General features: G+C 40.3%; 1 protein-coding gene across 1 annotated transcript in view; it reads right to left on the bottom strand.

The window, feature by feature from the left end:
• Window positions 1-1,805: 1,805 nt before the first annotated feature.
• UGGT1 (UDP-glucose glycoprotein glucosyltransferase 1) overlaps window positions 1,806-14,781 on the bottom strand; it is a 37,123-nt gene continuing 24,147 nt past the window's right edge. Inside the window, exons 26-41 of the mRNA XM_062498793.1 lie at window positions 14,689-14,778; window positions 14,263-14,365; window positions 13,728-13,807; window positions 13,083-13,272; window positions 11,216-11,374; window positions 9,504-9,589; window positions 9,095-9,179; window positions 7,989-8,077; window positions 7,407-7,511; window positions 6,745-6,829; window positions 5,994-6,176; window positions 4,659-4,819; window positions 4,067-4,181; window positions 3,694-3,810; window positions 3,231-3,390; window positions 1,806-2,818 (exon numbers count right to left, since the gene is read on the bottom strand). Of these exons, the coding sequence (XP_062354777.1) occupies window positions 2,793-2,818; window positions 3,231-3,390; window positions 3,694-3,810; window positions 4,067-4,181; window positions 4,659-4,819; window positions 5,994-6,176; window positions 6,745-6,829; window positions 7,407-7,511; window positions 7,989-8,077; window positions 9,095-9,179; window positions 9,504-9,589; window positions 11,216-11,374; window positions 13,083-13,272; window positions 13,728-13,807; window positions 14,263-14,365; window positions 14,689-14,778 (1,834 nt within the window). The 3' untranslated portion in view covers window positions 1,806-2,792. The remainder of the gene's footprint in view (window positions 2,819-3,230; window positions 3,391-3,693; window positions 3,811-4,066; window positions 4,182-4,658; window positions 4,820-5,993; window positions 6,177-6,744; window positions 6,830-7,406; window positions 7,512-7,988; window positions 8,078-9,094; window positions 9,180-9,503; window positions 9,590-11,215; window positions 11,375-13,082; window positions 13,273-13,727; window positions 13,808-14,262; window positions 14,366-14,688; window positions 14,779-14,781) is intronic.

Below are 14,781 nucleotides of genomic sequence, written 5' to 3'. Positions count from 1 at the left end.
GTGTGAACACCTCACCAAGAGGTCAAGCTGCTTGTAGCCAGAGATGGGAACAATGTCATCACTCTGCCCCAGAAATGGCCTTTCTAGTCTGGGGGATCCAAAACCACACTGTGACCTCTGTAATCCCCATTTTCTAATTACCATCAAGTTATAGGACCAGCCCCTCAGTGATATGATCAGCAGCAGCTCTATTTCATTAAGCATCTCACTCCAAGATGCTTTCTAGATGGGGGTGACAAACTATTTGTCTTCCAAGACCCCACTGAACATCTAAGAGCAAACATATGCACAGATACAAAGGAAGTGATTATTCTCTTCTTGATTGTCATTTTTGGGTGGAAGTAAATAACAGCTTCTCAGGAAAAATGGGAATAGTTCACATTCAGAATGATCAGTACCAAGTGCATTTTTGATTGTACTTGAGAACAGCTACAGGACTCTTATGAGAACTGCAAAGGTACAGAATGTTACAATATGTTTCTGGTTTCTATCAATTATGAGTTAGATGACATTTATTTATAAAAAATGAAGAGCATGGCATCTGTTAACTAGAGGCAACAAAACTATCTTCCATAGCTAGCCAGATCTTTTAAGTTTTCAAATAAAAGGATGTAGTGTGGGTGTTCAAGTACGTACATTAACTATCAGACTGAAGGAGCATATTTTTAAAAAACTGTAACTGACATTTAATTTTTAAGTATCTTCTTATTCAACAAAGCACAGTAAATTATGCTGAATTTAAGAAGTTGTTTATTCTCAGTCTTGTGGCTCCTAATATAATCTGGGGAGAAAAAAAGAAGCCAAATATGGTTCTAGATAGGAAAGGGCCTTTTTTCACAGAAAGCTGCTCTTGTTCTGAGGGCTTGAGCACATTCTTGACCCATCCATCCCTGGAGGGAATGGTGATGCACAGCTGCTGCCCACTTCTTCCTGTGCCATTCCACGTGCTCCAGCAAGGCTGAAGTGATTTGCAGCTGAACACAGAAAGGACAGTCTTATCTGTGCTGTCTTAGCTAACTGACATAACATGTAATTAATTTGTTGGCAGGTGTGTTGTTTTTCTACACTAGAAAGAAGTCCTGCCACTGTAAGTCTGCTTATCCTTAAGTGGAACAGTTTTGATGGGAAGCACAAGGCACCTCACCTGTCACTTTGAGCCACCAGACAGACTGTCTAAATTTAAAACCCCACAAAGTGGGAAATTTCTGATAAACTCTGTAAGTTGCTCTTAATGTGCTTTTTTTAAAAATTTGGGCCCTTCAGCTGGCTGGAGGAAAGCTGCTTTTTCTCTTAACTTGCATTATTGAACAGTTTAAACACTACTACTGATGTCTTCTTTCAGATTCCTCCAAAACATGACAGGATTTACAACACAGCAATCCCAGGAGAATATCTCAAGTCAGGATTATTGGGTTGAAGGTCTTACAGCACAAAACATCTACCTATATAAAAACACGGGAGGCACAAAACCCAAAAAAGTTTGGATTTTTCAAGCTGCACAGGTGACTGTATTTTGTACTAGAAATCTTCTTTTGGTTGTTACATTTCAACTCCTCAACTCCTCAGTTGTCACAGAGAGCAGATTATTAACCCTTCAGAATGAGGGAAACTGGGTTTGAGGGTTTTCTTTAATTGGTATGTTCATAGTACAGAACTATGGCAGCAGCATCTTTAAAAATGAAGACATGAATGTGAATGATTAAACTAGCCCAGGGTAATTAATCCTTGCAAGAAGAGACCTTCTTGTCTACGCACAGAAAGAGAGCAAATGCAAGGGAAGTATCCAGAAACCCCCAAATCAAATTAGGACTGTAATGTGTGCAAGGAAAACTGATGATCAGAGGACTGAGTGGGAACTAAAGCTTAAGACCTAAGAACTCTGAAGTTTTTATTGATGTGACAACATCTCTGTTTGAAGAAAAATAAAGTTAATGCAATTTACATGATGATAAACTTCCAAGCTTCCACAGATTTTTCATAAACAAAAAAAAAAAAAAACATTCATGAATCAGTGAACCACAGCAAGAGGAAGGCCCTACTTGTTTTGCAGACTGATTTACACTTGGAGCAGGAGGAAGGGAGGGCACTTTGATTCAAGTCATATAGGCTGGGATGAACTCAGCTGCCAAATTCTGTGTTCTGCTCACTTTGTAAGCTTAGGCATTTGTATTTGGATAGGCATTTAAATAGATTGTGGTGGCTTTACATTAAGCCAAACCATCAAAAGTTAGGAGAAATGACAGGAAATAGAAAATCAAAATAATGCTGGTTTTGTTACAAAATCAAGGGCAGATTGAACAAATCCAAGAAGTATTTTCAATTGTTTGAAAACCTGAAGATGAAACAGTGTCCCAAATTCAAGGCATAATTTAGAGCTTTATAATGTTACCTGGAAAAATTATGTCCATCAGATGAGGTTAGGATGTGTATCTGCAATTCCCAGACTCTCAGGTTAGATCTGAGGCTAAACTGGAGCTTCATCAGTGGTGGAGGCAGCAACAGCTGAAGGAACAGGCTGTGACTCTTCTGGTGGATTGTGAAGTTTTTTTCTGAAACACTAAATTCCATCGTGGAGTCTTTCATCTCCACCACAGGTGCAGAACACCAGTAATGCTAATTCCAGCAATCCAGATCCTATTCCATATGCAGAAATTAACCCAAAGGCAAGTGATAGAAATGCATACATCATCCCATTCAATTATTCAGCAGTTTTGCAGACACACCGGAGAAAAACTAGCTTTCAATATAAAAATTGTCTATGAAAGAGTCTAACTTGAATTTGTCTCCATGGATCATAATTCCACATGTGCTGCTGGATCTGTAGAAGAGGAGAGAAAAATGAGCACTCAGTTTGAGCTGCCTTAATTGGCAGATTGGTTTGAAAATCAGTATAGCCTCCCAGGACTTGCTCTTTGCCAGGTGCCAGTGTCTGAAGAACAATTCTCACCCACAGTGTGCAGCAGCACTTCTTTAAGGGTTAAGATAAGGCCAAGCTCATAAAATTTCAGGAACAGTGAGGGTCTTGTACAGAACTGGAACAAGTCTGTTCTCTGGCTTTCAGAATTAGATTAAATTACACCAAACTTGCTCAGCATGGTTCTCCCATGCCATTACACTCCCTGATGATTTAATGCAGCCCCTGTGCATGGTACAAGCTCACAGAGAGGGAAGACACAGCACAAGACCAACAGGCACAGAGAAAGTCACAGAAGTACAGAAACAAAGATTACCATGTGTGTGCTGTCCTGGCATCTTAGCTGGTGTTCCCATTTCTTTTTCCTTCTGGAAATTACTCTGGAGCAGTTTGATTTCTTGATCATAGTCCTGCCATTCGGGAACTATCCTCATGGCTGCTTGCAGCTTGGGCTCTTTGGTCATTGGGTTGTTACACTGCAAACAGAACAGACAGGCTACAAAAGGTTTCTGCACTCAACAGAGGTGTGCTTCCCTCTGCAGGGATCAATCTGCTGGTGGTGCCTGTACTTCAGCTAGAGAACACTGCAAAGTCTCTTTCCAAATTAGTAACTATGCCACTGCTCCAGGTAAGAGAAACAAATGCAGAAGCTAGTGGAAAAAACCTGAGTGCTGAAAACGTGCAGGAAAACCGATACAGGCTGAGGGAGGGAAGTGCCTCTAAAACTGGTTGCTGTATTTTAATATGATGTAAGAGTGAGGGAATCATCCTGCACTCACCAGATCAATGGTTTTTGCTCTCTTCTTCGAGGAATCGTCACACCATGTTTCACACCACAGCCATTCTTGGGGGAGGGACTTAATTGGTACTTGGTGGATCATGTTGTTTGGCAAATCCTGTTGTGCAGAGTAAGAATTAGTAGCTCTTTCCACAGGGTGCAGAATAGGAGCAGCAACCCCCCTCCCAAATCAACAGCATTGTGATTAGGATTGTTAAAGGTTAACCTTTGTGAGAGTTTTCTTTCTTCTCAATGCAAATATGAAGTGATGAATCAACGCTTCATCCCATTCCTAACAAAGTCCTTTGGAAAAATCCCAAGTCTCAACCTGACACCACAGCCCAGTAAAACAAAACAAAGACAATAAAACCCACCTGATCAAGGTTGGACAGACTGTTTGGGTCCTGACTCAGACCCTGATACTGTCCTCTGAGTCGATCTCCAGCTGCTATCTTTCTGAACTTCTTCAGATCCACAACATACAGAGCACTACATGGAGATGAAGCAATCAGTAATGACATTTCACTGGGGCACAACACTAGACCCCTGAGACACAATACCCTAAAACAATCTCAGGGTGGCAGCTCATCAGATGATCTCTTACAAGGCAGGAAAGCAGTTCTAACAAGTTCATGGCATGTATGAAAAAGAATTTTTAACAAATCTGTCTTAGCTTTGCTATCATGCAGTCCCTGTCCCAACATTTGCTAACAAAGGAAGACGTCTGTTAGTTAACACTTCAGTTCTTCATCTGTAAAAGCTGTAGCATACTGGAAATAACTTCAGTGTCCCTAGTGCTTCCAAGGGACCACAGGCCATGGAACCTTGAAGAGGCAGCAGGAAGTAAGAAGTGGCTCATGCAGCACTGCACACCTCAGCTCGTTTTCTGCTAAGTCTAAGTAGCAACAAAAATTCTACCCCTCTATCTATTCTGAAAAAGAAATAAATAAAGGAATTCTTCAGTACCTGATGTGATATTTCCTTCCAGCTAAATGACTTGCCCAGTATCCTGATTTCCAGAACCTGTAGCCATCCATTTCCCTCCGGCTGTCACAGAATGGAGTATATCCATAAGGAGCACCATCTAGATTAAAATCCCTCAATTCTTTTAGATCTGTGCGCACAATCTGAAGGGAAAGGACATTTTATTTTGATTTCTAGGAGCCTGCCATGGGTTATTTGCAAATGCTGTACAGGATTTAATTCAAACTGAGCAAACAGATAAAGGAAGAAGCACCTAATGCACGTGGCAGTCTTTTGCATTATGTGTATGTAGTAAAAAAATACAGCACAAAAGGTGTTGTCTCCCCTGACCTTAGAGCTGGAGTAAATAAAATAGTTTCAAATAAGCTGGTGGGGGATGGTTTGACAGCTGAAGTGCAAAACTATTTCTTAATAAGCAGCAAGAATTCTCACTATACTATACTATAAATATGAACTCTACTGTGGCTCTTGGTATCCCTTCCTCTTGAATGTTTGCAGGCCCTTCAGGGATGAAAGCTTTTAATGTCTTTTTAACACAGATGTGGCACTAGCACTACTTTAAAAATACCACTCTGATGAGAAACAAAAGTGCCTTAATATGTCTCACATAGAAACAAACTGCCTAAAATGACAGGCAACAGGGTAGCTGGAAATCTTCCCTACCTGATCCTTCATCTTAAGTTTGGCCTGGCATGGGATCACACTGTACATGTGCCAAAATCCCCAAGGCAGTTTACACTCACTTGATAATCTGTACTTCTCATTTCATATGCATTTTTGAGAGTAGATTTGGCAGCTCTCACTGTGCACATTTCCTGCACTTTGCACCCATTGAGGAGTGAGCACACACAAAGCCTTCCACTCCTGTTTGCCTTGCAGCAGGACATGGCCTTGTGCATAAGGGATTTGCCTTCTCCTCCTCTGAAAGCCACTCAGATGTGGCCAAGTTAAAAGCAGGGGCTTGGCAGAGCAGGGTGGTGGGTGACTTAGGAAAATACTGCCTGTGGTAAGTGATCTGCAGGCTGGGAGAACAGATTGAACTGGGAAAATGGAGGAGCGAAGTGAGAATCTATTTGGCAAACTAGCTGGAATCACAGTGAGTGAACGAGGAACCAGATAACAGCAAAAGACAGGCCAACAAAACCAATCTTGTGGAAACAGGCACAAGACCCAGCCCTCAGTGAAGCATGCAATAATTACAGAACCAACCTCCAGTCATGCCTATGAAGGGTTCAAACTTGCAACCCTTCCAACAATACCAAAATTGTATGGAAGAACTTACTATAAAAAAAAAAATTACTCCAGCCTCTGTGTTACCTGATCAGCATCCACAAACAGGATTTTATCAACAGCTAATGGGAAGAGCACATCTAGAAAGAGGATCTTGTAACCCCAGATGATGCGCTGCTTCTCTGTTTGTTGGTGCAGCCAGCGTGGCCATTTATACTGGACAAGCTCATACTGGAAATTGTACTTCTTGGCCATGTATGGGATGAATTCCTGCAGAGGGAGGGGAAAAAAACAGCTTATCTCTTTCTTTGTTCCTCTGCAGGAAAAAGAAAAGCTTATTAAAAGAGACAAACTTCAGTCTAAGGCCCAGAACATCAGAAAATGAAATACCACAAAGAAAATTAGTTTCAGTTTTAATTCACACAACACTGAGCCCCAAGCTGATCAACACAAATTGTAAAGCCAACTATCCTGAGACAACTAAATATTTCAGCACTTTTGTCCACACAGCTCCTTATGAGCCATTTTATAGTGATCTACAGATGAGTTTAAAAGACTGCATTACTCAAATCATAAAAGTTCACAGGTGGGACAATTACTTAAAGCTGTACAAAGCAGTGTAAGTGGGAGCATGTAAAATGAGAGAAGAGCATTGAAGAATTTTTTTTTTACTAGAGCAACTTGGCCTACTGTCACATCAGCTGACATTCTCACCTGTGAGGCTTTCTCCAGCTTTGGGTGAGAACAGGTTTAGCCAAGTGATGCTGGTGCAGCAATGGGAAGGGAGGGGGAAGCAGCTTTCCCCCACCACCAAATAAATTTCTAATTAATAACAAACCTTGAACGTAGGTGACAAGTAGTTCTTCAGAAACCAAAACTTTAAAGGAGTCTTGGTGTGTTTCAGCACAGACAACATCATTATGCTATCAAAAGAAAAGAAAATAAAGCAGTTGCAGGAACAAGTGGCACCCATGGAAGATGAGCTGTGTAACAGACTACAAATTGCTGGGCTACATGATTGAACTATTTGCAGCTATGTGTCAGGTAACTGAACTTCATGCATAAAGAAAAAGTGGGTAGCTTCAGCCTATTGTAAATTGCTTAATTTTATCTACAAAATTACTAAACCCCCAGCATCTCTATACTTTTACTAGCCAGAGAATATACAAGCTGTTGGCTTTCACAGTCCTTTGGGAACAACAGAAACCCAGATTTTTACTAAAGCAACTGTGACTTATTCTGTAACTTCTTCACCATACATTGGCAATACTGTAGTGAGAAAATTTAGGACAGCAACACACCATCTATTAAACTAAGTCTATTTTTAACTCATGAATGCTATGCAGTCAAAAGTTCCTGTGACACAGCAGATGCAGATTCTAGTAGACTCCTGAAGCATTGAAAAAGTGGGGTTTTTTATAACTCTTGCAAATTGTAATCTTTTTCCTTGTGCAAGGACTCTACCATTTGGGATACTGGGACTATAAATTCTCAACTAACCGTAGGAATCTCTCATACAGGTGTCCTGAAGCCACAGAGAATATATTTAGTACATCGTCTTTATCCTGTTTCACATCTTCATTCTTTTGCCCTCCTGTGAATCCCCTGAAAGGAAAAATATGGTTCTGTGAAGGACAAGATAGGAAGGGCCATCTCTATAGAAAAGGCTGCAAAAACAGAAAATGGGTACATTTTTGCTTTAATACAGTTGGTCTGTGGGCTTTTGGTGTCATTCCCTACTGGCCAGGGCATCTTCCCCAAGGCAGAGTGCTGGGCACACAGACAGGGAAGATCCAGGAGCTCAGACATGAACACCTTTTGATTGAGAGAGCACTGGCTGAGGTGCAGCTCCTGGGAAGGAACAATGTTTTCAGGATCCCAAGTAGCAGGGGGGGTTAAGGGAAGGTAAAAGCAGGTGCAATGCAGAAGCCCAGATCTCTAGAAACAGAGGAGTCCAGTAAATGACAGCTCTGAATTCAAGCAGTCTTCATAGACAGCTGTAGAACTTCACAGACATCATGATATTGCCAAATAGTTCTCCAGTTTCAAGAGACTTGCAGGTTATCACTGATTTAGTTTTACCATTTGAGAGATTCCCAAAATCCAGATTCATTCTCATTGGTGCCATCACTTAGTAGATCTTCATTCATCATATCAAACTTTTTCTGAACCTGTGAAGCACAACACAGCTTTAGTTAGCTGGAAGCACATATTGAGCAGATCTTGTCAGGAGTGTTATCCTGACATCTGTTTTTACCTACTTGAATTACACCCCATGAGCTGACAGGTAACCTAAGCTGTCTGGGAAAACAGCTCAGTAATGAAGTGACTTTTTCCAAAGAGATTCCAAAGCAGTTTTCAGACACCAAAGGCATGTTAGTCTGGGTGGTAGAAATGCTTTTCTAAGAGATGTTTAGTGAGCAACATTGATGATGGAGACTGGCAAAGAAAAACCTTCAGAGAAACTAACATCCTCCCCACTTCCCATCCCTCAAAAAACCCAAAAAATCAACACACCAATTCCATCAGTCTCTAAGTGGTTTAAGTGGTCAGTGAGACTCCAAAGCAGACACACAGACAAAACAGTGAATGGGGAGAACATCCCAAAATTAATCCAGCACAAGTAAATGGTGTCAGGTGTGAACTGGTTCTGTTATAGCCATCACTTATCTCAGTCATTCTCCTTAAACTTCTCAGCTATGGCATTGCTTGATAGGCAACCCTAAGACACAGTAGATTAGTAATTTACCTTTATTTCTTTTTTTTTCAAATATATTCTCACCTAGCCTGTGTCAAAGTGACAGAAAAGATATTGCCAAATGAATACAATTTATCTGTGACAGATAAAATGCAGGCTCAATGGACATACTGAATGTTTATTACTAGGCATATATAGGGCATACAAAACTGCTTTTTCTTGAAGTTATAAGCAGTCAGGAAAATGTAAGTATTATTGTATCTCAGGGACATACACAAGGAAAGGACTTACATGTCATTCTCTCCTGTATTAAAAACCCAAATCAAGTCTACAGGTGATGGTCTCTACTCCTGATACTGTGGGTTGAGCTTTGTGCAGACTGCCTCAAGTGTATGCTCAAGGGAAGGGAGCTTCAGTCCATAATTCAAGCTTCTCCCCCACTGTTGGTCAAACAGACTTCTTTCAGAGTACCTCTGGTTTTTAAACTCACCTTCACTTTAATAATTTTGCTCTTGAAGTTATTGAGAACAACAACAACTTCATTAGCTTCGGGCGGAGAGTCTGTGCCATCGTGGCTGAAAATGGAGCAAGATACTTTTACTACAAAGCAGAAATATGTTCTTTATTTCTTCTGCTCATTTTTATACATGTATGAAGCTTCAGTACTGCAAAACAGCTTCTGAGACATGACAAAGACACAAACACATCTATTTCAACACACTTAATGGGGTTTTAAATTAATTTCACCTTGCATAACTTATGTTCATTATGAAATGTTTAATTTGCTGTTCAGGTCACCACACTTTGGCAAGGGAACAATTAGATTCACATATTACAATGCATACCTACTTCAGAAGTTGTACAAGAAAAAGGTTGTAGTATTTCTTATCCTGACCTACCTGTAGATCCTGTAAATATCTTCAGATCTGCCTTTTCTCAGTCTTAGAGTCCATGCACCAGGATTGGCTTTTAACTGGAAGTAGCCCTGTAAAGTGAAAAGAATATTTGGCAGTTTCCAGAAAATGCAAATGCAGAAAAATTACCTTTGAAGTTATGTGTTTTGACTCACTGTTTTATACCTAAAATGTTATTTGTAAGCCCGTTGGTTAACATAACCTTAAGGCTTTTAACCCAGGGATAAGTCCCAGAAATTATTCCACTAAACATTTTTGGGTTTTCCCTTAGAGACAAAAGCTTGAAAAGTCTGGCATTATTTGTTAGATCAAAGTCTTCATTGTCCTGATGGAACAGTTCAAACCCAAAGTCTTTTCCTGCAAAAGGTTGCCTTTATGAAAGAGTGAGGGGATTTCAAAACATTGATTTGTAATTATACAACAAAATCTGAAGGAATTCTACTGCTCTACAGAGTGGCAATTCATCTACAGCAGAAGAAGTAACATCACTTACATGTTGCAAGATATCTTCTACAGAACTTTAAAAAATTACAATGTGAAATTCAAATACTGTGTTCAAGCTTTTTTAAGCCTCAGATTCCAGATCTGAACATTTTCCTCTGTGATGTAGATTATTACACCTACAGAAGATACATGCAACTGAAGAGATGCTTTAGTGTGCCATTCAGTTTTGTACTGTGGCTTCAAATGCTTGCAGTTCCTATGTGAGCCAGGCTGCTTTGAAAAGAAAATTTGAAAATATTTTTTTAAATTTTGGTATAGCTAACTAGAAAAAGGACACTTCTGAGTTTTACTCCCCAACATAAACACACCATGTGATCACACAAAAAATAAGGGACATCTTTCTACAGTAAGAAATACCACATCATTCTAGGATATACTCTGGCTAAGAAAAGGCACAAATTGAAAATGAGTAAGAATTCTAAAATAAATATTTAGCACCAGTGAATATTTTCCTTGTTTTTATTTAAATTAATTTAAATAAATGTAATACCTTTAAAAATTTTAAATATTAAAAAAACCAACCAAAAAACCCACAAGAGGCAATTTACTTTGGTTTTTCACTAACATTACATATCAAGACAATATTCCAGTAGCTAAGTTCTTCTGCCATAATTTCAGTCCATTACCTCTTTCCTGGCCCAGTGTGGACACTGAGAACAGACATATCCCTTATGCAGTGACATTACAAAAGCAGCTGCAGGGAACAATCATACACTTGGGATTTCCAGCACATTTCCTCAACTAAATAAATAAATCCCATTCTTTCACACTTCCTTTGTTTTCTACAATGTCAACTATTCTTGATGACTCTCTCCATTTACGCCATAGATCTCCTGAAGAAATGGGTCCCAAAAATGAGACAGCCTGAGGCTCACAGCACCAGAGTGGATGACCTAAGGAGGATCCTGTCTCAGGAAAACAACTGTCTGAGCTTCCCTGGAAAGGCAGCATTTAAAGATATTCCAGAATATCTCAGCTAGCTGAAGGGAAAGGAGCACATCTTGAAACACAGAGTGAGGCTTCAGACATCAGCATGAAGAACGCTGGGGTTCTGAAGCATGTGCAAGCAGCTGTGGAGTGCAAGTTCCACCACAAACCCACCCATGCTAGGAAAGGCTCAGTGGCTGATGGCAGTGGCTGTGCTGACTGGATGAACAGCAGCTGGCTGTGGCCAGCTCCAGTGGAACACTTACCAAGTTGGCCATAACGATGGTATCAACGATGACAGGGCTGGTTGAAGTCCCCAGTGTAAACTGGAGTCCCCGAGGTGGCTGCCCAGTTGTAATGTCATAGCAGTGTCCCTCCAGCAGCAGGTACTCCAGTTCATACTCTGCAGCTACAACACTGTCCACCTGAAAGGAGCAGATACTGCTGACTGCAGCACTAGCTCTAAAGTGCCAGTTTTTAGTCACTCAGTTACTCTCTAGAATGGCCATAGCAATTAAAAACCAATTTTACCAGAGTGATTTTATTATTAGACAAATACCTAGAAAACCTCAAAAAGCCCACCTCCTTCAAGTGACAAACCTCACACAAATACTGTTAAGAGTGGCTCAGACCAAAAGAGTTTGAATCTCAGCATGTGCTGGGATAATAAAAGGGGAAGACTGTTGCTCTATTCCACAATTTATTTTTTTTTAACATTTACTGGAGAATGGAGTTGGTATCTCATAAAAAGTATATGAAGGGATCCAAAATTTTGACTGTACATCTGTTTAAAGCCGGTCTCACCTAGCTTTCTGAAATAAATGTTTTGTTCTGCTCTGCATTACTCTTACCCTAGTGCACTAGGGTACTGTCAGGAAATACCCATTCCTTTTTTTCTACACTGAACAAAGGTGCCAAGGAAAGAGAAGTAAAAAAATAACTAGGGAAAAAAAAAAAAAACACAACCCCAAAAGACTTGGGTCCCTACCAGGCCAAATTCAGATGTAGCCTGAGGACAGTACATAAGCAGAATGTTAGTCTAATCCCACAAAGCATCTCCTCTCATTGCACATCCAAAATGACAGTTTAATTGCTACAGCACCAACAGACTGCACATTGGGAACTGGAAATGGTGCACCTGCAAAAGTAAAGCTGCTGTTTATTTGGAAGCTCAGGAATGCACTTTGAATGTCTGAAGCATTAAATCCCCCTCTCTCTCAGGCTTTCAATTAATCTAAGGGGTGGGCATGAAAATCAGAGGCTTGAAATGTAGTATCACAGCTTCATGTATGGCTTTACAGTTCGGTTAAGAGATGAAAAGCAAGAAACACTTAAACCCAAACCATAAAACACACACCCAATTCCCTAGATTTCTGAATAACTAGTACAGGATCAGCAATACCAGATATACCACAATGCTATATCGTATTCCCTAACAGTATCAGAGAGATGCAGAAGTAAGATGGGGCAAATAATACAGTGATCAGTGAGAAGGGGACCCATATTTGTGATGCCCACAAGGCTGTAAAGACTGCCACTTTTCCAGAGGCCTGTTTGTAAAGGCTTTGGCAGTCTCCTTACACACACATATGTGATACCTTTACAGTAAGGTAAATAAGTAAGGGTTTTTCCCTATTTCTCCCTCTGTAGGTGGGGCAGCACTGCCCAGATCCACAGTCCATCAGTCTGACTCAAGGTCTGTTCAACTCCTGAGCCTACAGCAGCTGAGTGGATTTCTGCTGCATGGTTTCACCGCTGCATTGATACTGCATGTCCTTCTGTGGACCACAAGAGAGTTTGCCAGTTAACAAGAACTAAAACAGGTAGCTAAAATCAGCTTGGTGGCTTCTAGGAGCAAGAAAAAAAAGACCTGCTTCAAGCCAGTGGTAGTCTGAACCTCTGGGTCAGGCACCCATGAGTAACTGAGAACAGCAATCTTGCTTATCATTACGACTGTGGGGAGCTTATGCTTCCCCTCCAAGAAAACATTTAGAGGTCTGCAAATGCAGTAATATCCACAGCTCTGCGTTTACTGGCATTTTAAAATTCTGCATTTCTTTCCCATTAAAAAAAAAAAAGGCCTGGAAAACCACCACCACTTAAATGCAGTAGGAACACGATGATTTCTCTTACCTCCTCTAAGAAGATATTGTCAAGGTCGTATGGGGTTCTAACAGACTCCACCATCCAGCTCTCAGGGGTATTCAAATTCAGAGTGAACAGTGGAGACTGGGGCATATCTAAAAACTTGGCAATTGGTCCTGGAGCAAAGTTATTCTCTGCTGTGAAAGAAATCTCTGGCTCCAAAACATAGCGGTAAAAGCTGAAATTTCAGAAAGAAAATGTTAGAACACCTACCAGCCAAAATTTGTTAATATTTCACTTTCATTGAATTTGCAGATGGCATCAGCTTTCCCTGACCTCCAATGTCTCCAAGCCTTTGTCCAAAGCAACACAGGTTGTGTTAACCTCAGGATAGGTCAGAATTTCTATCTTGAAGGACCAAAAAGGTCTGTGCAAGACTGAACCATTAAGACTAGCAAGTTATTTAATTCTATATAAATACAAAGAAATTAAAAGCAACCAACTTGTGAAACAGCAGAATTACTTCCTGCCATCCACAAATTCCCAGATTCTGTGGGAATTGATGCTATTATATGAACGAGCTCAAAGCAGTTATTGAGATTTCCTATGGGACAGCTGACCACGCTTCTCTGCTTGCACATTCCAACAGGTTTCTCTCTCTCTCTGCTCCCCCTGTATCATGGAACTGCTTACCTTTTCAGTGGCATGTCAGAAAGCTTAGATTGGCAGTTCATAAACACTCTCAGGTTCATATTTATCAACTGGTTCAAAACCTAAAGTAATGAAAAAGAGACATCCCTTAAAATGCTAATGAGGAGAGCTGACCACTGTTTTACAGACAGGACCTCAGGGTGGATGTTATCTGCTCATTCCCAGTCCTCCCTCCTTGTGATTTCCTTTACCAAGACCCCCCTTTTTAATTAGTGGTTTTAAGCACAGTTACCTGCTCCTCATATTTCAGGCATTCTTTTTGGCATGCTGAGACCTCCCTCAAGAAAACAGTCACTGCAAACTAAGCTCTTAGAATAGTGAAACTAAAAGCTCTCTGGACAGTACCTGAGCATGATCTTGTTAATGTGTAGTGCAGCCTAATCAGTATTTCCATTGATAAATGCATTGTGAAACTCAGACACATTATTAGAAAGCCACTGGTCACCACACAGTCAAAGAGGAAGCAAAAGTCCCAAAATAATGGAATTTGAAATTGCTCACAACCCTGCCTACGTACCAAAAGTAATGGAGCAAGTCTTTGAGCATCTCTGGTCACGGGATCAACAATAGCCACAACATCAAAGTAGGTCTCCCCCTCTTTTGGTCTCAGTTTAACTGCACTAAACAGAAGAAAATACAATTTTAAAGTACCAAACATGTGGATAAACACTTGAAATGTATTATAACCCACTGCTACTCATCTCATCCTGAACTGAAATTACTTCTTAAATGCTGTGCATGTTCAGAAATTAAACAGACCAAAAATAGGCATATACATATATATTTATAGAGATAGATAAAATTAACTTATGTAATCTTCCTGAAAACTGTTGGGGACTTTCCTACTGCTACTTAGAGTATTTTGGGTTTTTTTAATTAAATGCAACATAGAACAATGGGAAGGTTAAAAGACACAGAAAAGCATTGTTCAGCAATTCTATACCTGTATCGTTCTTCAAAAAAATGATACTCAATCCTTGCCTCTCCTTTTGGCTGGGCAGAAAGAAGAGCATCCACTTTCATAACCAAGTCACTT

This window comes from Cinclus cinclus, chromosome 10 (genome assembly GCF_963662255.1).
Source record: "Cinclus cinclus chromosome 10, bCinCin1.1, whole genome shotgun sequence".
Taxonomy (NCBI): Eukaryota; Metazoa; Chordata; class Aves; order Passeriformes; family Cinclidae; genus Cinclus; species Cinclus cinclus.
This window is presented reverse-complemented; position numbering and strand designations above follow the sequence as displayed.